This window comes from Acomys minous, assembly GCF_964271855.1.
Source record: "Acomys minous genome assembly, chromosome: 8".
Taxonomy (NCBI): domain Eukaryota; kingdom Metazoa; phylum Chordata; class Mammalia; order Rodentia; family Muridae; genus Acomys; species Acomys minous.
The window spans coordinates 44,705,801-44,728,581 of NC_140489.1; the positions used below are offsets into that span (position 1 = coordinate 44,705,801).

General features: G+C 43.1%; 1 protein-coding gene across 1 annotated transcript in view; it reads left to right on the plus strand.

The window, feature by feature from the left end:
- Window positions 1-384: 384 nt before the first annotated feature.
- The window catches only part of RTN1 (reticulon 1), a 202,842-nt gene continuing 180,445 nt past the window's right edge, over window positions 385-22,781 (plus strand). Inside the window, exon 1 of the mRNA XM_084792143.1 lies at window positions 385-839. Within this exon, the coding sequence (XP_084648269.1) occupies window positions 599-839 (241 nt within the window). The 5' untranslated portion in view covers window positions 385-598. The remainder of the gene's footprint in view (window positions 840-22,781) is intronic.

The following is a 22,781-nucleotide window of genomic DNA, read 5'->3' on the forward strand; positions in this document are numbered from 1 at the left end:
GTGTCCTTTCTGCAGCTCACTCTGGTCATCCTCAGAATGGTGGTCCTGAGAGTCTCCAGTCTTACTTGCTCTCCTGAAGCTCCAGGACTCCAGTCTAGCTTAACTTCTTGCCTAGTCAAACTGCAGCCAGTATCTGCTGGCCCTCTCCTTGTGTTTTTCCCCAGATGAAGGGCAGAATCAAGTGGATTTGGCACATCCCTTAATCAGAGCCTGCCATTAGCAGGCCCGGGGCTGACCACCTGCACTAGGGAGGTTACAGACCAAGCAGGCCATTTTCACCTGCGTAATAACAGGTTTGGGAGTAAGGAAGCGGCGCTGGCACAGCCACCAGCCTCTGGAGCAGGGGAGGAGCGCAGGCGGCGGCCGCCCTGGGGCCCCGGAGGAAGAGGAGGGGGAGAAGGAGGAGCCGAAGCGCCCAGAGCAGCAGTCGCGGCTCGGCCTGAGTTGCAGCAGAGGCAGCGAAGGCGGCGCGGAGACTCTGCAGCCTCTCGGAGCCCGGAGTCCGGGTAGGGACAGCAGCGGGGAGCGTCTGCACCTCTAGCCACCGCACCTGGGCCTTGCCAAGCAGCCTTCGCCTAGCCGGGGGGCACCGCCAGCCATGGCTGCACCGCCGGATCTGCAAGATGAGCCGCTGTCTCTAGCTAGTCCCGGGTCCCAGTGGTTCGGGGGCCGGGGGGAGGGGGAGGACGAAGCGGCGCCGCCGAAAGGGGCCAGGCCAGCGCAGCAGGATGGGGAGCCTGCCTGGGGATCCGGCGCTGGAGCTGGGGTAGTGTCGCCGCGGGAACTGTGCTCCGGCCCCGCCCGGTCGCCTCCCGTCGCCATGGAAACTGCATCCACAGGTAAGCCCAGCGGGCACCGAGACCCCGCAAATGGAGACAAGAACCCTAGTTCTTGTGGATACCCAATCCACAGCTCTCCTCTGCATCTTCCTGGCCTCTTTGGGGCACCAACCCCTGCAGGGTTTCGCCTCGGGCGACTGTAAATGTTAGCCGACTGGTGAAAAACAGCAGTGTGCTGCCAGTGACTAGGAGGAAGAAAGCTGTTGGTCTTGTTATTTCATTATTACTCTTGTTTCAATCTTAGACAATTGTGTCCTTGTTGGCAAGCCTGGCTACTGCTGCGCCCCGGAACAAGTTTCTCCTTCTTGTCTGGGGCCTCGGGGTAGCAGGGCGGGCATGACAGGTTGTGATGGTTTTCTGGGCGTGTTTGCGCGCAGCGAGCACCGCTGGCGACCGAAGACAACCAAGCAACGGGGGTTGCCCACTGCCTCGGGACCCTCCTGCTGGGTTTTGGGCAGCGGAGTAGAGCAACGGCTTTAATTTTTCCTTTCCCTTCCCTCAAAGGAACCACCACACCCTACTCCTTTCCACTTCCCCTTCCAGCTCCGCTCCCCTTCTCCCGCGCAGAAAACAAACCCCAAGGAGTCCTGCGCTTAATTCCGGAGGGACAGCATCGTAGGAGGGTTGGGAGTTGTAGCCTTCCTTTTTTATTTCCTAGTTGCTCTTTACCTGAATCTATCAGGGAGTAGTTAAACTTGGAACCCCAAAATGTGAAGGTCCTCTAGTTGTGGATTGGAGTGCTGGGGTTACGGCTAGTGGTCCTGGCACAGTTTACCAAGCAGCCTGAACTCGCATTTCCGTTTGAAAAACTGTCAGGGTTTCAGCCTCTCTTCCCTTGACTCACCCTTTGCAGTCAAAACAAACCCTTGCCTGGTGGGATCAACCTGAGGGCCAAGGCTTGCCCTGGCTGTTGGAGGCTAGAGACAGGCATTGTAGGGAAGGGTGGTGGCTACCTGGTTATCGCTGTTTCCAGAAGAAATACTGTAGTGGGTGTTGTGTTGTGCTGTTGTGTGAAAGGCTCTGCTGTGCTGGAGTAGGAGTTGTGTAGTTTTGGTAATGTAGTGTGAGGCCGGGGTAGTGGGTGTTCCTGGAGGAGGGGACTGGGGGTTGGGGGAGGGGTAGGACTGGCATATGTGTTCCTGGCAGCTGATTTAGGGAAACCCCTTTCTTAAGCCAATCCCTCTGGAAGGTTCTGTGGAGTGCCTCGGGTCGTCTAAACTCTGCTCTGGAACAAACACGATCTAACCCAGGAAAGGCAATTTGTAGAATGTGTTAAATAATGGAAAGAAAAAAAAAAGTAGAGACCAAGAAATAAAAAGAGAAGGAAATGAAGGAAGATGGGGGAGGGCAGGAGGAAGAAGGGAAAAAGAACATGGGGGGGGAGGGGGTGCGGGAAGGAAAGGAAGAATGAAATGTGAAAAGACCCAAAGGTTGACAGCCTCATTTGTCATATATTAATTGCTATGGGTTGTAGGATGGGATTTAAACCTAATAATAGTTTCTTGGTCTCTCTTGCAACTTCATGTGTCTAAATGACGGGGAAATGAAAACATATAAGTGCAAGAGCGAAAAGCAAAAAAAAAAAAAAATAGCAACCTAAAAGCTGTCTGTGCCTGTAGTCTTCTTTGCTGAGCGTGGCTCACAGAGCAGAACCTTTCTCTACTCGGCACACAGTACCTTCTTTGTTTATAAGATTTACCTACCTCCCATAAGTGTCATTAAGGACAAGCAGTTAAGCAAAGGAAATCTTGTGTTAGGTTACACGCACTAAAGGGCTTCAAATGGACATGTGTATATAGACACACACATTTATAACACAATATAATGTTCTGATATAGTGCACATTGCGGAGTGATTAAAACCAAGCTTATTAACCCAACTGTGATCATTTCTTTTTTTAATGGTGAAAACATTTACAAATCTACTCTACAATTAGATGCAATGTCCTGGCACAGAATAGTGAGGTGACTTCTTCTACAGTTAGTATCTTTATTATGAAGTTATTTTGTTTTGTCAAGTAATTTAGGGGTTTCCTTTCCGGAGCATCAAGAGGACTAATAAAGTCAAACAAGGCTCTAAGTTTGGGTGGGAGGAGGTTGAAAGGATGGAGGTGTTCATATTTGTATAGAAATACTCTACTTGATTATTGCTGCATGAAGGGATTTCACTCACATGACGGCTGCTTGGCAAATGTTTTATATCTTCAGGCTCTGTACTTCTTATGCAATATAGATTGGTCTGTAAGACACAGATGTTGGAAATGGAAGCCAAATAAGTAGCCATATATTGAAAAAAAATCTGAATAAAAGCAGGGCCAGCCTCCTTATGTACTATTTTTGCAGGGTTTTTTTTTTCCAGTGTAAAGAAATCTGGCATTTCAGTGAAAAAAAAAAAAAACCGGGGAAGACCGTGGAGCACCTTGCTTGACTATGCAGTTTTATATTTTGCTGTATAAATAGAAGCCCGCTTTACTGAGGTTCCGAAGGCTAGGAAGTCTGAGCTCAAGGTGTCCCAAGCCTGCCTTTGCTGTGGCTCTGCCTCCTGGCCCCCAGTGGTTTTGTCAGTGTGTCCTCTAAGGGGAAGAAAGCTACTTTGTTTATTTTTCCTTTTTGAAAGAATGCTTTAGGCCTCAACTTCAATGGAGATGAAATTTAGACTTTAAGTGCGAATCTCTGTAAGCAGACAGCTTCATTTTCGCACGCAGTACTCTCATGTATGACAAACACGGATGTTTTAAAAACTGGTTTTTTTTTTTCCCCTGAAAAAGAACCACCAATCATGCCATCTGGCCAGAAATTCTGTTATTTATTTTTATACATTGATGGTAATTAAAGTCCCCTAAGAAATAGTTCCAAAAAATATTTCTCAGCAAACTCCCAGAATAAATACATGTAGAGCTCAACCTCATTAAAGCAAGCTATAAAGACTCACACTGAATGAATTTTCAGATATTCTCACTGCTTCTGTCACTTTTGTAGCATGGAAAAATTCTCAACAATAACAAAAAAAATAACACTATCTTCTTGAGCTATAATCTTTCACATCTAAAATTGCTAGTGTGCTTCTGCAACGATGGCTTTGGCCAGGGAACATTCACCATGCCGTGTGGAAGGCGCAGAGTGTCAGAGTTGCTAACCATGAACCGTTGCCAGCGCCTCGTAGTTTTATACAAAGGATGCTAAGAGCAACTGTTTTTTGTTTTTGTTTTTGGTTTTTTTTTTCCTTTTTCTTATCATCAGTTATTTTTTTTCCTGGGAACTAGTCAAAAGGAGCACACAAAAAACAAAGGGAGAGAAGAATGGCCCTTTGTTTACAGAAAGGATTTTTAAAAAGAGCATTTGAAGAAATCTAAATGGTAAGAAGTTAACTCACAGGCCATTTTGGGAATTGAGTTGCTGGCTGTATGGGAAGGTCTGTGGAGGACAGGGTGGAGGATGGCCGGGAGAAGCCAGTTCAGAGTGCATGGCCTCAGTGGTACCATTCCATAGGTAAACTTGATATGACTTTGTAGATAATGGCAAAAAGAAAAGCAAGAGTTCTTTTTCTATATACATCACTGGGATCAAGAAGTTCTTCTTCTTCTTCTTCTTCTTCTTCTTCTTCTTCTTCTTCTTCTTCTTCTTCTTCTTCTTCTTCTTTCTTCTTCTTCTTTTTCTTCTTCATCATCATCATTGGTTTTTCAAGACAGCCTTGGCTGTCCTGGACTCACTTTGTAGACCAGGTTGGCCTCAAACTCATGGCGATCTGTCTGCTTCTGCCTCTCCAGTGCTAGGATTAAAGGTGTGTGCCACCACACCCGGCCCATATTTTTCAAAAAGCCAGATGTGATGCTGTATTCTCCATCTATCATGCTTTAGATTATGTAGAGGATTTTTATACATTCCCTCCAGGAAAGTACAGTACTTTACCAGTCATTGTCTTCGGAAACTGTATTCACTACAGTATATGTTTGATAAATGTGTGTTTTGTTTTTTAATTTGAAATACTTTCTGGCAATCCCCTCTAGAAGATAAAAATTCGAGTTTTCTCTCTTTCATAGTTTGAGAAAGCCACAGTAATATTGAAGGAAGAAGCCACAGTACACATTGCTTTTGTAATCTATAGAGCAAGTAAAAGAGTCTGGAAACCTAATGCAATTAATTTCTTTAGATCCAGCCTCGGGACACACTCTAAGCCAGTGGTTCTCAACCTTCCTAATGCTTAGACCCTTAAATACAGTTCTCCATGCTGAGGTGACCCCAACCGTAGAATTGTTTTTGTTCCTATTTCATCACTGTAATTTTTCTACTGTTATGAATCATAATGCAAACATCTGATGTGCAGGCTATCTGATATGTGACCTCTGAGAAAGGCTTGTTCAGCCTCCCAAGGGCTCATGACCTACAGGTTGAGAAGTGCTGGCCTAACATTTCTGGCAGGTAAATATGGCACACGTCTCTGAATACTGAGACAGAAGGATAAGTTACATTAAAGTTTAGAAGTACCTTAAAAACACATTGAAAATGGATAGATCATCAAGACTTTCAGGCTAACTTGATGATTTTGAAGTCACCATTTTGGAAATTCACTCTGCTTGCCGCACCCTCCCTCTGCCCCCCCCCTCCCCCCCCCCCCAGATAGACTTGTCTCTGTTCCTTTTCTAGGTTGCATATGAACTTCTAACACTGAGAGCTTGGAAGCAAGTTGTTGGTTATTTACTGTCCAACCTAGGTAGCACGGGTTATAAAAAGTTTTATCTGTAAAGTGAGAAACTTCTGGGGTTCAGCCACCCTGGTAAACAGTTAACAAATGCCTCCGCTGAAAGCCAGGTCAAGGATTCCTAGGACATGTGCCACACTCTGGTTCACACTTGTGTTTAGTTTAGCTGAACACTTCCTGTTGTGTCAGTTTTCATCTTCTTCATTCTCAAATCTTTGCTGGCAGCTTGACCGGAAGGCCGCTGCCGTTCTCTCACTTCACAGGGGCAAGGGCGCGAGTTAGCTTTCTGAGGCCAGCACAAGGCACATCAATGTGAGTACAGCTTGCTCTGATTGTATAGCTATGGAAAATAAACCCACTTCTCTTTCATTCTCTTTGTCTCATTCTGCCCTTCTTCAAATAAGTCACTCTGTTGAATATTATTCCAAGATTCAGTTTTGTTCAATATGATTTAGGTTATTATACATATATATATGTATATATATATGTATATTTTTTGAAGTTATAATGTAACTGCAACATTTTTCACTTCCCTTTCTTCTTTCCAAACTCCATCTCTCTCTCTCTCTCTCTCTCTCTCTCTCTCTCTCTCTCTCTCTCTCCTTTCCTTCAAATTAATAGCCTCCCTTTTCACTAATTGTTATTTCATGCATATATGTTCCAATCATAACCTGTTTGTTCTATATAATGCTACTTGTATGTATGTCCTCAAGTCTGACCATTTGGTACTGGACAACCAGTTGATGTGATCTTACCTGGAGTAGGATACTTCTCCTGTTCCCAGCTTTCCTCAGTTGTCTATAGCCCTTTGTTTACAGCGGAGGCCATGCTTTCTCCGTCCAGTTTGGTATGTTTATTGGTTTCATCATTGCTCAACTCACATTTGGACAGTTGTGACGAGAATTTATGGGTGTGGCTTCTGGTATTGCTAGGAGACACAAGTGTGAAGGAAGCTTCCTGATCCTCGGGCTCTTACCATCTTTCCACTCCTTCGTCTGCAATGTTTCCTGATCCTTGGGTGTGGGAGTATTTTGTGAATGTATCATTGGTCCTGGGCTCTACAACTCTGGATTTTGGATGGATTGTGGTTTTCTCTAGTGGTCTCTGTTTGTTGCAAAGAGAAGTTTCCTTGATGTGGGGATGAACACCACACTCATCTGTCAGTATATGCATAGATGTTTATAGATTGTTGTTAGGGAGTATTCTGGTTTATAAATTAGTTGCTGCTCATTCTCCAACAATCATGACTTCACTAGCACTGAGTAGTTAGGTAGGTTCTAATGGCAGGCATGGTCTCCCTCTTGTTGAGTAGGTTATAAGTCCAATTAAAGGGCTGTTGGTTACTGCTAAGATACATGTGCCATTACTCCACTCTTAGGGCTAACATGCCATGTTGGTCTTCATGTGGTTCATAGGTTTCATAAAGGTAGGACCATTGGTTGCCTCCACCCTTTGGAAACTTGCACAGACCCTTATGGCTTTATAATTAAATTATTTTTATAGTGGACGAAAGAGCTTTGAAAAAAATGGACTGGAGAACTTAAAAGCAGTATTTTTAAGAGACTAATATATCAACACATGAACTCTCTCCACTAAGATCATCATAAAGAACATGGTAAAAAAAAAGAAAAGAAAAGAAAAGAAAGATAGCTGAGTTTTTGTTTCTTTCAATGCTACTTGAGATCAAAGAGAACACTGAGAAACCATGAACTAGAAAGCCGACTGTTTGTGGAGGATGCTGTGGAGATAGTGTTTGAGAAAAGAGAGGGAAGACCTTCCCACTTCACGTTTGCCATGTGTGACATAAATAGACTGTCTGGAAGAGCTCAGAGATGCAGGATGTCTGGAAGCTCATGGCAAGTAAAATCCCCGCAGTTGCTGTGATGGGACCGGTTCCTCAGATGCATCCACCTACGTCTCATGGCGCTCACGGGAGGTTTCAGTGTTAGTCCAAGCATCTTTTGAGAAGATGACTAAGGCCTGAAAGTTAAAATGGAGACTCTCTCAAAGACAGAACAACAACTGATTCTTAAATCCTGGAAGGCAAAAATCTATAATTCTGGCCAAGAGTAGAAGCTAATAATGTATTTTATAGAAATTATAAATCCTTTCAAAACAAGGAGTATGTTAATCTCCAGAAATTCATGGTCCACTAAAATACAGCCCACACAACATACTCATTCTTTTTTCATATTTCTCATCTGAATTATCATTTCATTTCAGAATTTCCATATGCAGAGCACTGATTATGTCTAAAAACTCAACTTGTCAATGATGTAGAAAATAAACTCTTTAGTTGCATGAGTACTATTCTTTCAAAGGATGGTTGATATGCCACAGAGTGGCACATTAATAGGAAAAGGATGTTTCAGTGTTTACCCAAAAGCAGCAAGATGAGCTCTTCTTAAAATTATCTTTTTTTCTTAGTTTAAATTTTTGTTTTGGGGGAAGAAATGTGTGTTAGGCAAATAGAGAAAAAGAAAGTATATTTATGATTTATTTTTTAATAAGATAGTATTTGTTTTATACTTCTATTACTGACCTGTGATCCTCTGGTGTATACCAGATCTTGTTGTAAGCACCAGGATATAGTAGAGAAAAATAAGAATCTGTTTTCCCAAAAGTAAATGTAGGGAGCTGGGGTGGGGGAGGAAGGAGAGAAGAGTGAGACTGGAAAGGACACCTGGAGGAATGTAGAGCATCATGGAGAAAGTCGAAACAGAGTGAGGAGGGCTGGAGGGAGGGTCACAGAGACTCCTTTGTTAAGGTGGTGCCGAATCAGGGAACTGCAGGAGGTGGGACGCCTGAGAGAAGATCATTTCAGACACTGGGCACAAGACTACTGTGAGTGTTCCTGGAACATTCGAGATGCACCAGAAAGGATGGTGAAGCAAGCTTGAGAAGAACAGTGGATACACAAAGGCTGAATGGTATGATCCTGTCCTTTAGTCCCTTGCCACCACTTTTTGCCCTGAGTGAAAAGGTCAGAGGTCTTTGTCCATAGTGGGGGACCTTATTTAAGTAGCTTACATAGCCCATTATGTCCAGAATCTAACCCAGGAATGATGGGGGTCGATTTGGAGGAGGAATGAGCAGTTAGTAGACCATGGTGGCTTGAACCAGAGTGATAACATTAGGGAAGATGAAAGGGGTCAGTTTCTACATACATTCTTTATATGTATTCTGAAGCGGGTACTGTATCTCATTGGATTATAGATGGTATGTGAGAGAAAAAAAATCGTTCGGATTGTACAATGGAACTTGGATTGAGCAAATATAAGACAAGGGTTGCTGTTAACTTGGATTCGGAGGTTTTAGAGAGAGCAGAGTTTAAGGGGCAAACAAGGAGTTAGGTTTCAGAATTTTTGATTTTGAAGTTTCAGATGTCCAGATGGAGATGTCAAGTTTTCAGTGTTCAGTGAGGATGGAAATGGTCCTGACTAACAATGCACGTTTGGTCGTTGTTGATAGAGAGATGAGGTCACAAGGGAGTCAGTTTTCACAGTCAAGGATTTCTGAGACACCTGGGTATCCAGATGTCCTAACTGAAAGTTAAGTGACTAATTCCACAATTGCTGGAACATTGAAAGGGGATTGAAAATATTATGGTCTAGGTGAATGGGAGACTAAAAGGAGGAAGAGAAAACCATAGGAATTCTGATCAGCTTTTGGGATTCCCTTGGAAATGGTGGTCTTAAGAAAAGTCGCCATATAGTCTATAGCCGCTCATCTCCTCTTCTTCTCTTTCTCTTCTTCCTCTTTTTTTTCCAGTCACATCCAGCCAAACTTTGGTTTAGAGTAGGTAAATGGTTAGGTTATTTCTGTTTATATTTTACAGTAATCCTGGCTGTAGATTCGAGGCCACATGCAAGGCCATACACAAGGCATCATGGGATCCGATGGGAAGGCTGAAACACAAAGGTGATAAACAAGGGATTATGGTCTGCCAGCAGAAGGGGTCTAGAGAAAGGAAGACAGCTGAAAGAGTAAGGAAGGAAATGGGGCATCCCAAAGAGGACAGCTTATTGGAAGAGCTGATTGTAGGGTGATGAGGACAGCAAGGAAGTGAGCAGCTAGATGACAGCTGACAACGCAGAACAAGGACAGATGTTGGAGAGTGCTAGTGAATGACATGGTAGTTGGTATCTTTAGGAAAGAGTATAGTATCCTGAGCTCCAATCTTATGAGATTTGAAGGGGGGGCAAGAGTGGTGTCCATGAAACCATACATATAAAACTTTGAGAATAGGTTCAGAGTAGTCTGTTTAATATGTGCAGAGTGTAGGAAGTGAAGCTTAAAATGATCCTCATTGGGTTTGGGAACACTGAGGATTGTCATGAACTACCTATGGACTAGTGGCATGGTGACGTTATGAAGCCCTTTTCTGCAATCCCATGTAGTATTGATAGAGTCCCCGGTGCACACAGTAAGAGGTAATAGTTCCCTGCCTGTTGTAGGCAGGCTGGAATTGAAAATGATAACAAGTGTGAGTGCCATGTTTTGAGGCATTGATGAGCTGTGAATGCTAAGGAAGGGCAACTGTGAAGTAGTGAGACCTTTGAAAAATGTCCCCTCTGGGAAGTTGCTGGAAGACGATCAACGCTGTCAACAAGAAGAGAAGAATCCCATGAGATATGATACTTAAGGTCAATTTGATGAGGCAAACGAAGGAGAGAAGAAGGCTTCCCAGGGCAGAGCTGAGAGGAATAATTTAGAGAAGTGGATTTCCACTGAGTGAAAAAGAACGATGTTCTAGTAACTAGACAAGGTGGACAGAGACTCTGTCAGTTCCCAGCGTCTGAGCAAGAGTGAGACTGCTGATTTGGTGGGGAAGCTCAGAAAGAAAGGTATGTGTGATGCCAGATCTCCATGCCTTCCTGGAAAAGGGCCACTTCCTGTCCTCGCCGTGGGATACCATGGGCACTGTGTTTCAACATATTTCTCAGAAGCCACCTAGTAAAACCAGGGATAGTATCCATTATTAAAACCGTAGTTAAGTTAAAAGTAATGACCTATCACACTTTCTCCACAAAACTGGAGTTTTTTAAACCCCTCCTTAGTTCTGTACCATTAAAAACTCCTCCCGGCCCTGCTGCTGTTGCTTACCATAGGCTTGTGTTCCTATCCAAAGTCCAGGTTTTAATTGTGTAGCCCAGAAAACTTGAAGAAAGGCAGGACAGCTTATATACTGGATTATAGAGTAAGAAATTGATACTTTAAAAAATAGATATTCTAAAAAAGAGATTCAGACAACTGAGTTGGGTCAGTATAAGTACTAAATCGTGCAAATCAAGACTTTTCATAGTGAAATTTTACATATTTTAGATGAAATTTTGTTATAAATATTATGCCTACTTTCAAAAAAAGAGAAATATCCCTAATGTGACACTAAGGAACTTTATCATTGTGGTCAATCTTGAGTCAGTGGTTTAAATATTAATCATGTGATCTGCAAACATTTTTAACTTTTAGTTTTGAACTCTCTCCCTTTTTTTCTTTTACTGCCAGATCTAGATCCATAAATACTCAACATAAAATTTCTAAAATATTTTGGGAATTCATTAAGTAGTTCCGTGATGCTAGAAATCCCATATGCTTTGTTCTTCATGCCCCTGCCTCATTATCTGTGTGTTTGTGGCATGTTATTTGTTCTTCATGCCCCTGCCTCACTATCTGTGTGTTTCTGGCATGTTATTTGTTCATATGAGGCCATGTTTGCCCGTTGTTTTCTGATGTACATTTTCATCTCCAGCAGCTCCTTCTAACTTCCTGACATGAATTTGCTACTTCATTTACTGAATGAGATTATTATAAAATCAATTATAGACCAAAGCCTTTATCTTCAAAGTAGGGAATTTTTGAATATTGTATATATTTCAAAATATTTTGAACTTTGTTTTGCTTACTCATTAAAGGCAAATTCTTGGATAATAAGAAATTGCATGTGAGTTATTGTAGGTCTAGTCGACAGGAATTAGAAGCAAAAGCCAAGGTCACCTCGATCTTTGACATGGACTTTTCAACTCTGAAAAGGAAGTACTTCTCAAAATGAGGTCTTCAGACTTTGGGCTCATAAGTGGCCATCTATGGACCTCTAACCTTGGCCGCAAGCTCATCAAATGCAAGTTAAAGCTAGAGGAAGCACCAGTTCTCTTGGCCACTGTTCTATCGCTGTGATGAAACATCCTGACCGAGGCAGCTTTCAAAAGGAAGCATCTGATTGGGGAATGTTTGAAATTTCAGAGGATTGATCATCATAATGGGGATTGTGGCAGCAGGCAGCCAGGCATGGTGCTGAAGTGGTGGCTAAGACCTTATGTCTTGATCTGCAGGCAAAGAAGGACTGGCCCTGGGCTTATGAACTCTCAAAGCCTGCCTCAGTGACACACCTCCTCCAGCCATGCCACACTTCCTCCAATGATGCCACACTTCCTCCAATGATGCCACACTTCCTCCAACCATGCCACACTTTCTCCTATGATGTCACACCTCCTCCAAGGGTACCACACTTCCTCCAACAATGCCACACTTCCCTCAATGATGCCACACACCCTAATCCTTCCTAAACAGCTCCGCTAACTGAGGCCCAACTATTCAAACATATGACCCTGTGGGGGCCGTTCTTACTGAAGCCATCAGATGAACTTACAGAGCTACCTCATTAGTCTTGACATTGAGCTAGAAGTTGAGGGAGCAGAGGAGCAGAAGTTGTGCTTTTATCCCCATTTCCTGCAGAGTGTGTTACACTGTAGTCAGGAGGAATGACCAACACCTACAAAAGGAAAAGCTCAGGGCAGGGTACAACAGATGCTTAAAGGAATGGTACAAATTCCCATGTCTGTCAAGATTTGCTTGACTGCACAGGCACAAAAGCACCTGGTCCCTTAAAGGGTGGAGTGTCCTAGCCAAAGGGCAGATTAAACAGGAGCTTACAGAGGCAGTCTCAGGGATGTGTAGGAGTTGGCCTGGAAGAGGCAGCCTGTGCAATAGTGGGTGTGCACTAGCTCCTACACTTGCCCATCCCGTGACTGTGTGAAATCTGCAACCCAGGCTTATGTCTTATCAGGTTAAAGTCTAGTGGAGATACCTAATCTAATGCTCTGGAAAGATGGAGAGCACAGACTTCCCCTTTCCTTCCTGCTTAAATGAAAGCCAAGAAGCCCTGAGTGTTATATATAAGATAAGTATAAAAAGCCTGAAATGTGGAGGGAAGTCAGACTTTCTAGGAACCTTGTGATGTAAAGTTGGACATAGCAACAAACTCTCGAGGCTTTCTTTTTCTTAAAATATCTAACACTAGATCCTGGGAAATCTAGCAACAAGAAGACAACAAAGGCCATGAACAAAACCATCCACCCAAACCCAGACCTTCCTCCCAGGAAAAAAGGCACCAACTGGAACTGATGCTTTTGGACAGTAACCGTTCTGCCTGGAGAGCACCATGAAACAAATGGAAGGCCAATTCCAACCAAAAAGCTGAGACTTTTGTCCCTTAAGCCAATGCTTCTCAACCTGCGGGTCACGACCCCTCGGGGGTCAAATGAACTTTCCATAGGGGGTCATCTAAGCCCATCTGAAAACACAGATATTCACATTACAATTTATAACAGTAGCAAATTTAGAGTTATTAAGCAACAAGTAAAATAGTTTTATGGTTACGGGGGTCACCACAATATGAGTAATTGTATTAAAGGGTTGCAGCTTTAGGAGGGTTGAGCATCATATCTTAAACTACTAAAGGCCCATAAGGGAACAAGCTAACCTGATGGCTAGCCAGTGCAGTAGTAAGGGGAGCCAAGCAGAGACTCAGGAGTCTCACCACTGCTCCCTCAGTAGCAAGGATGCTAAGTAGAGAAGCTCACTCCCTATCTACCCATCAGCCTCTGGGCAGGTACCTTTCTACTCATTAGCCTCTAGCAGGCACCCATCAGCCTCTAGGCCTGCACCCATCTACCCATCAGCCTCTAGGAAGGCACCCATCTTCACTGAGGTATCAAAGTATGTCAATCAGGCCTGTATTCTCATAGGTCCAGGTTACAACTAGAAAATAATTGTTATGGGGCTGGACAGACAGGTCAGTGGTTAAGAGCACTGGCTGCTCTTTCAGAGAACCCAAGTTTGGTTCCCAGCATCCTCGCGGCAGCTCACAACTATCTACAATTCCAATTTCAGTAGATCTAGTGTCCTCCTCTGACATCCTTGGGCACCAGGCACATATGTGGTGCATCTACATATATTCATACACATGAAGTAAAAATAACTGTGTGTCTGAAAATCAGCCAATCAATCAAACAAACGAAACAAACCCAGAAACCAACCAATTGTTATTTTAAGAGCAAACATGAACCTGAGTGATGAAAGGTATTCCAGCATTACAATTAGGAATTACCTGGATATGATTTTAAAGGAGTTGCCACAAAAATAGTTTAATAAGTAATCGCAAATGCACTTAATAAAATAGAAATAGAAAAACTCAAAGAAATAAAAGCTATAAAGAACCAGACTCGAAGGCGCAGGCCTGCCTTTGTAGCCCTTGGGACATTGAAACAGCAGGGTTATGAACTGGACACCAGGTTGGTTTATATGAGATGACCCTGTTTTAATAAAACAAAATCAAATGAAATAAACACAGCAAGTAACAACAACAGCAACAACAACAACAACAACAACAACAACAAAACCTAAATGGAAGAACTAAGTTGGAAAAGTTTCATTTGACAAAAGCAGTGTCTGAAGTGGACACCACATCTCAGTGGATGGGCTTAACAAGAGAGTTGGAAGACTGGAACAAAGGTCAGTGAACTTGAGGATGAATGGTAGGGACAGGGACGGCCAGCCTGAGCCAGAGAGAGATAGCACAGGCTGAAAACAGAAGTGGATAAGCCACAAAAACCTTTGCTCGGCAGCATGGAACCTTTGCAGGACTTGCTTTCTTTCTAGTTCTGGCTTCAGTTGTGGTCTTTAGAGAGAAGTAATTAGATATATCTTAAGATCTGGAGCTATTTTTCCCATTTCCAATACTCCCAATTCTGACTCTATCTTTATGTAGACACTAAATATGAGCACAAAATTCTTAGTACAGAATTTACTAAGCATGCACTGCCAGACTATTGACATTTATTCCTCATCATCTTAATGCAGAACACATGGTTATTTACAGCATCCATGGAAGTTAGAGAGGGAGTGTGTGACATGTCTGAAGTCACACAGCTAATAAATGGCAACCCGAGGCCTCGAACCTCTGATTCTGGATCTCTTTTCTTGATGACCTAGCTCCTCACTCTGCGCCTCTGCTGGGCTTTTCTTTTGCAACATCCGTTTTTATAATGTGGACAGTAAAAGTTGCATATTAAGTAGAATGTTAATCTGCCTGAAATCTAAATTAGAGCAGTTATGAAATGGTTAAGGGGATGGTGGTGACTAAAACCAGGCAGATACAATGTCCTTATACATGAGCTTCAGCCAGAAGCAATGATTAGCTGGATTCAAAAAGGAATTTAGTAATATACTAGCAAAATGCTGTTAAGAATGCTCAGGCTAACTTGAATAAACTCAGAGGGTCATGGCTACAGAACTGTGTCACATACAGAAAAAAATAAAAAAAGGCAAAAGGCAATGATATTTGTTAACTGCTGGTTCTCAATGGGGAGAGACAACCATCCCTAAAAAGATGAACTGTTAGATTCAGCACACACCAAAAAATAGGTGAGCTGTGCAGGGCCGAAACAAGAGCACACACACAATTGTCAGATGGCTTAGGGACTAAGCAGGAAATATCTAGGTGATAACAGAGGATGACCCCTGTGGCTTTGTAGTGGCTCCTGGGAAAGGACGGGGATTCAGTGTTATCAGAGCTATAATGTGGGATTAGTCTACACTGCCCCACACGTGAAGAGCCGCCTGTAACTGGGGTGTGTAATCAGTAGTGTTGGTTGGTTCTGTGACCAAGGGGTTAAAAGAGGAGATACATTAGATCAGTAATTTGTTAAAGTCTTTTCAGAATTACAGACACTTGTTGAGAATCTGATGAAAGCTTTGAAATCGTTTCCCAGAGGAATACTCTAACACCACTTTGTACACAAATTTATGTCTACCCTCCCCTCAGGCCTTCTATGGTTATAAATAACTTTCTACCTCTTTAGAATTCAACGACCCCAGACACTTCCAAATAGATCGCTGTTTACCTAGCAGCTGGAGTTTCCTTGTTCAATACAATTTTGCTTTTGTTTGTCAAGCAAATATTTGGTGAAGCACTAACTACGCACACACAGAGTATGAAGCTGAAGAGATGATGTTAAGATAAATGCAGCAAAGCAGGACTGTGTCAGGCTGTGAGGCTGTGAGGCTGTGAAGGAGAGCTGGGCAGGGCGTGAGGACTCAGCTGCAGGAGTGACAGAGCATTACCTTAACTGTGACACAAGATGCCTCCTGCACCCATTCTGCTCGAGAATAAATTAACTAACTTTGTCTCCAACCCAGACAGTGGCCTCTGTGTACCCTATTTACAGAAATGTTAAGGTTGCCGTTGCTTATCACCACTAATTTGTTTAACAAAGCTTTTTATTCTACATAATTGAAGAGTAAATTGCAACCCAGCATGCTTGAATTATTAGGATTGAACTTACATGAGTTTATTTATTTATTTTTAAATTGAATTCATGGTGTTAGAGAAGTGTTTCTATTTTATTTCGCCAGAAGTGGGAGAAAGGACAAATTTGCATTATTGCACTACATTTTGGATCTTGTTCATGGCTATATCCATTTTGCTAGGGAGTGCTCACCTGAGGAGCACAATCATCTAGGGAGTGCTCACTAGAGAAGTGCTATCATCTAGGGAGTGCTCGCCTGAGGAGCACTGTCATCTAGGGAGTGCACATGGAAGAGTACCATAGTGTAGGGAGGTCTCATCTCCCAAAGAGCATCTTTATTTGGGAGTGCTCACCCGGGGAGCACCATAATCTAGGGAGTGCTCACCCGAGAAGCACCATAATCTAGGGAGTGCTCACCCGAGGAACACCATAATCTAGAGAGTGCTCACCTGAGAAGTAGCATCATCTAGAGAGTGCTCACCTGAGGAGCACTATCATCTAGGGAGTGCTCACCTGAAGAGTAGCATCATCTAGAGAGTGCTCACCTGAGGAGCATCATGCTACTTGGATTTGCATTCACCATACTTGTGAGCCAAATGAATCTTTCTTCTTTATATCTTACCTAGCATTAAGTATCTCACTAGGAGAACAAAAATGGATGAAGACATATTTCCTAGAAATTGTTCAATCTTTTAAAGTCAAACATGTCTTGTTGGTAATTGGATGTTTGCATACTCAGAGTTTTTAAATAAGAGTTAGGTTACTTATTTCTCTGAAGGGATTAAAATATATTTTAAGAAGGCAGGTACTATATTTTAAAATAAATAAGCCCCAGAAATAATCACATTTGAAGGTATTGTGCATTAGGAATAGGGCCGCAAGGCCATTTGTGTTATTTATTTTTTAAAGGCAGTGATCTACTCTGTTCAGTTTTTATTAAATCACAATAAAAACACCCAGGAACATTGATTCCTGTGTTAATTAGGGTTTCTATTGCTGTGAAGAGACACCACGACCACAGCAACTCTTAGAAAGGAAAGCATTTAATTGGAGCTAGCTTACAGTTTCAGAGGTTTAGTGCATTATCATCATGGTGGGAAGCATGGCAGCATGCAGGCAGACATGGCTCAAGAGGTAGCTAAGAATTTTACATCTGGATTGGAAAGCAAGAGGGAGAGGAGAGAGAGAGAGAGAGAGAGAGAGAGAGAGAGAGAGAGAGAGAGAGAGAGAGAGAGAGAGAGAGAGAGACTGGGCCTAGCTTGAACATTTGAAACCTTAATGACATACTTTCTCCAACAAGACCACACCTCCTAATGTTGCCACTGCCTATGAGCCTATGGGAACCATTTTTATTCAAACCACCACAATTCCTGAAAGGAGCTTTTACCAAAATGTGTTAAGAGTGAAAAATAGCCACCATTCTGCCAGACAGAAGTTCCAAACTCAGCCTCTGAGTGCCTGTAGGCTGAGCAAGGCCAAAGCTGTGTCTCAGACTCCCACATCCCGGGAGCCCCCCGTTGCACCACACTACCCTTCTGCCTTTGAAGTACAGCCTAAAAACAAAAGAAACTGAATCAGAGGACAGAAGCATGGGGCTGTGGGGCTCAGCCTCATTTTGCAAGGAGGGAATGAAGCAATAAGGGAGAGATGCTAGGAAAGACAGGCAGGGAATGCCTGTTGACATAGATGGGGCAAGTGAAGTGAAGGCAAGGTGCTTTAGCTAAATCCCGGAGTGGACATGGATAGAAAGGGGAAAGAGGTGGAGGGAAATAGAAAAGAAAAAGAGAAAAAAGAAAGAAAGAGAGAGTTCCAGAGGAGAGATGTGCACAGAGGGAGGAAAGATTGCTGAGGAAGCACATTATTTGAGGGGTGGGGTTGGGGTCATAAGGAGAAGGAAAGTAGGCAGAAAGGCAGTCTTGTGGTCTAGAATCCCGAATAAGAGGGAGCTTTCCCCTTTAGTTCTCTCAGAAATTAGACTTCACATGTTTAGAGCCACTTAGGTCCTTAGGCTGTCCAAGACTTTTCTAAACGGGGTGACCCCAGCAGCCTCAAGGGTACAGGGGAGCATGCTGGGGTTCCTCAGAGGGCTGCCCTGGGCTTCCTTAGCCCCAGGCTGAATGAAACCGAGCAGGGAGCTGAGTCAGATCTGTGGGCTGAAATGTTCTTTCCTCACCCTGGGGATTTTCCAAAGAATTCACTTTAACTTTATCTAAATGAAGAAGAATTTAGCTCAGGGTTTTCCCTCAGATATGTGGGACATTAATACACTTCCCGCCTCTGTACAACCCAAGATTGCAATGCAGTGTTCAGGTATTAAGAGCAAGGACTTAACTGGATATTCTTTTATCATGTATATATATGTGTATGTGTGTGTGTATACATGTGTATATATATGTATAAATGTGTATGTATAATATATATATATATAATAAAACAAAAATGTACTTTTTACTTTGGGAAACAAAGAGTGGCCAGGGAAAAGGGAGGAAAAAGAAGATGAAAGAAGTGAACATTTATTTGGTACCTGGTCCTCAGCAGGCAGCTGTGAGCAATCTTTATAAACTTTGTACATTACCTTTTGAGTAGATGACCAATGGAGATTAGCTGACATGTGGGTTGTCATCTGGTGAACTTGAGTAAGAGTTACAAGTGATTTGTACAATTAATTCCCCTTTGCTTCCAGCCAGGATCATAGACTACACACAAAAGAGGACTCTGTGAGGTCTCATTAGGCCAACTGGGGTGTCCCCTAAGCCAGATAGTGGGGATCAGGTTTTAGCTGGTGACAAACATACATTTTCAGGAATGTTTGTTTAAGCTGTATTGTTCCTATGGTCAGGTATGGTTTGGGTCTTACCTATCCTTTCTTCGGCGATGACTTGGGTCCATAACGCATGTATATGGACATAGCAAGCTTGTTCGACTCACATCAAATGAAGTAATGCTTCTTTGTCCTTGAGTCAGCTCACGGTCTCTACAAGCTGTCTCTAGAAGTTCTGTCTCCAGAAGTCCCAGTGACCTTTACCAGAGGTCCAGTGTGCGAGCATGTTCCCTGTGTGCCAGCACTTCATAACTCAATGCCTTCTTTTGTCTCTTTCATTAGCTACATAAAATGGTTCTAATCCATATTTGGGTCGTGTCATAGCACATTTTAACAAAGCTTTTAATGTCTGTAGAGTCCATAACTGTTCAAGGGGCTTGGAAGTTGAATTTCCTTCTTTTATATAAAGTTCATGTGAGTAACATTAAATCAAGTACAGTGGGAATTAGTACTCCCATTTATATCTATAACAATAATCAGCAGAAACTATCCACGTACGCCACTTTGTGTTGTCCTTGGCCCAGGCTGCTAACTCGATCACCAATACAATTTTGACAGATATGGTGAAAGCCATTTGATGGTAGATGAGTTTTGTTAATGTTTTTCAAAAATGAATTGGATGGATGTCCTTGATAACAGTGGTTTTGGGTTTGGGGGATTTTTTTGTTTGTTTGTTTTTTGTTTGTTTGTTTCTTGCATTACCTTGACAAAGTTGCCTTTAACTGCTCTTCCCCCGTAGTGCCTGCCACTCAGCTGGCAGCTCTGCCCTCAGAAAGGGGCTACACTGGGGGAAGGCAATACAAGTTAGGCTGTCATTTATGTAAATTCTAAAGACATTGGTGAACTAATTGTTCAAGTAAGAAGAACTAAAACAACTCTTTCCCATCATTCCATAGGTCAAGCAGAGGCTACAGGGCTGTCTATCAGGAGCCTTTCCAAAAAGGCTTGCCTTTAAAGTGGGAACTTTGAACTTTCTTAACCTCACATTGGTTTGGTCTTGAGACTGTGGTTTCATGTAGCCCAGGTTTGGCCTTAAAGTCACTAAGTGGCTGAGGGTGACTCTGAACTCCTGATTTTCCAGCTTCCACTGCCCATGCCATATGCTGAAATTATAGGCATGAGTCACTCCACCAAACTCAAGTATTCTTTGCATTTCCCTGTTGGATTTCATGTTTTTTTTTTATTGTTTATTTATTTAGTTTCTTTTTTTTTTTCCCTCTGTGATTGGAACTCACCATGTAGCCCATGTAGCTGGCCTCAGACTCACAGAAATCCACCTGCTGCTGCCTGCTAAGTGCAGGTCACTGTGTCCTGGCCACTGATTCTGAGATCCTCTTCAGTCCAGGCCAAGTGTCTCTTACCCAGAACTCCTGGGAACAGAAGTGTTCTAGACTCCGCATTGTTATAAGACTTGGAAAATTCACACACCCATGGGATATTTGAGGATGGTGTCCCAGGACAAACGTAGAATTCATTTACATCTCACAGATGCATTAAGCACAAAACCCAGAGGCAATCTTGTGCAGTTCCATGAAGATTTTGTGTGTGAAACAAAGCTTCGTGGTATGGGATTTTTTAATGGCCTCTTGGTAGTCAATGTTTCTGGCTTTAGATTTTTTCAGAAGCTGAACCTCCACTGAGGTTTTACACCTTATGACTCATATCACCCCAAAATAGCAACGGTCTAGTAGCAAAATAGCAAGCAATCCCAACACTTGGAAGCATTTTTCCATTTGTTTTATTCATGATCATGCTATCATATGATAGGCTTGATTAACAAGATGAACATGCGCTAATTATACATTTCAAATTAATATTTATAGACAAAATGGTTCATAAAGTAGTCTAATAGGAGATAGTAAAGACATGGGTAAATTATTATGAATGTGAAGAAATCTGATAGCTATTTACACAGGATGCTGTGTGATGCATCCAGCGGAAGGAGAAGTGAGAACAGCTCTTATGGGAAGCGGCTACTGAGCTGGTTTTTTTGGGGGTGAGAATTAGTACGACAAGGCCTGGAGGTGACTTGGCTGGGAACCCTGTTTCTCCATCTTAGCGTCTTTTTCTAGTTTGTTTGCTTGTTGGTTTTGCTTTTGTTTGACTCTCAAGCTCCCTGGGTTTCTAGAACAACGATGAAGGAGCTCAGAGCTCTCTTTTTTCTCTTTGGCCTTAGGCCTCTAAACTGCTCCTATGTCACAAACAAAATCAGTGTCCGCAGAGTGGCTGCTTCTCTGAGAGTGCATGTGGCTTTCAGAGCTGCGGGCATTGTGTCCTCAAACAGGTTTGCTGTCACCTGGCTAAGGGCCAAGGGCACTGACCACCGGGCTTGACAAAAGGCAATATTTCTCTAGCAGTAAGATGTTCAGAAAAGTCTATTCTTAGGACAAGTCGATGAATTAAGGAGTGAAATCATGTGCAGTTTTTAAATGTGAGATTTTAATAAACTGCCTGCGTCACGGGCCCAGGTTACACCTCCAAGGGCATCAAAATGTCTGTTTCTTCTGTGTCCATTATACTAACTTAGTGACAAACTGGTAAGAAAGCCTGGACAGAAAAGCGTCTGGTGCTCTGGGCTGAGTACTTGGGAACAAAGTGACTGATGCACGTGTGTGTGGCACACATAGGTGTGCATGTACATACATGTGTCCGTACACCAACTCTGACCTGTGGGTATGACCACATTGGAATTCTGGGATGAGAAGAATGCTTAGAAAAGACTTTTGGGGCCAATAAGGGGCATTTATTGTGAGTGAAAAATGAGGGAAAGCTGCTTTTGGTCCAGAATTCATCATCTCAGACAATTCTGTTTCTCCTTCCTTAATAAAAAAATAAATAAATAAATAAAAATAAAGCACCACTGAGATTATAGCAAGGAGTCTATAAGGCAGATGCCACCAATGTGACCTCTGACCTCTTCTGACCTCACCCTTACATTGCAACATCGCTGACCTCATATATTCTAATCTTCTTCATATCCTACATTGCCCCATTCTTGGGTGGTTGCTTACAGACATCTGGGTATTATTAATAGAAAATTCTGCCTTTCTATAATTATTCCAAATTTATGTCTTAAGATATGGAGCCTTGGTCAATTGCTGATGATAGTTCAGGCCATCAATAGTCCCCATCTGCTGTGGTGCAGGTACATGTGACGCTGGAATGTGAGCGACTTCCCTTATTCACCTACTGTGTCCTCGGTGGAACTGTCTGTGGCAATGCCCGGAAATAGCTTCTCCTTCCCCTAGGCCTTGAGACGTCTCCCTCTCCTGCACTGTGAAATTATGGTAGCAGTGAGGCTTTACTTTTGAGAGAGGATCTCATGTGGTCCAGTGTGGCCTCACATCCGGAGGATGACCTTGAACTTGTGATCTTCCTGCCTCCTCCTCCCCAGTGCTGGGATTACAGTGTGCTATCAGCCACCAGTTTTATGTGCTCTGGGCTTCCTGCTCGCTTGACAGTCACTATGCCATCTGAGCTATGTGCTCAGCCCCCAGTGGTGGGGACTGACGTGGAGAAGCATCTATGAGTGCACACGAGCAGAGCTCTAAGCCTGGCGTGATCAGATGTTGGCACGGAATCCCCTGTGTGTCCAGATTCCCCGAGGGAAGAGGATGCGAATGGGATAGTGGACAGATTGTCTTGAGAACCCTAGATTATTTTCCCTCTGTTTGCAGTAAAGAGTCATTTGAGATGTTTTTCTCTACTCAGAAGCCCTCTTGGAAGCAGGTTATGAAAACTCCGTGCAGTGTTGGAGGCTGAAAGGAGCATGTGCCATCTGGGGGTTAGTTAAGTACCTCCCCCTGGCAGTCCAAATGAGAGAGTGAGGCCAAA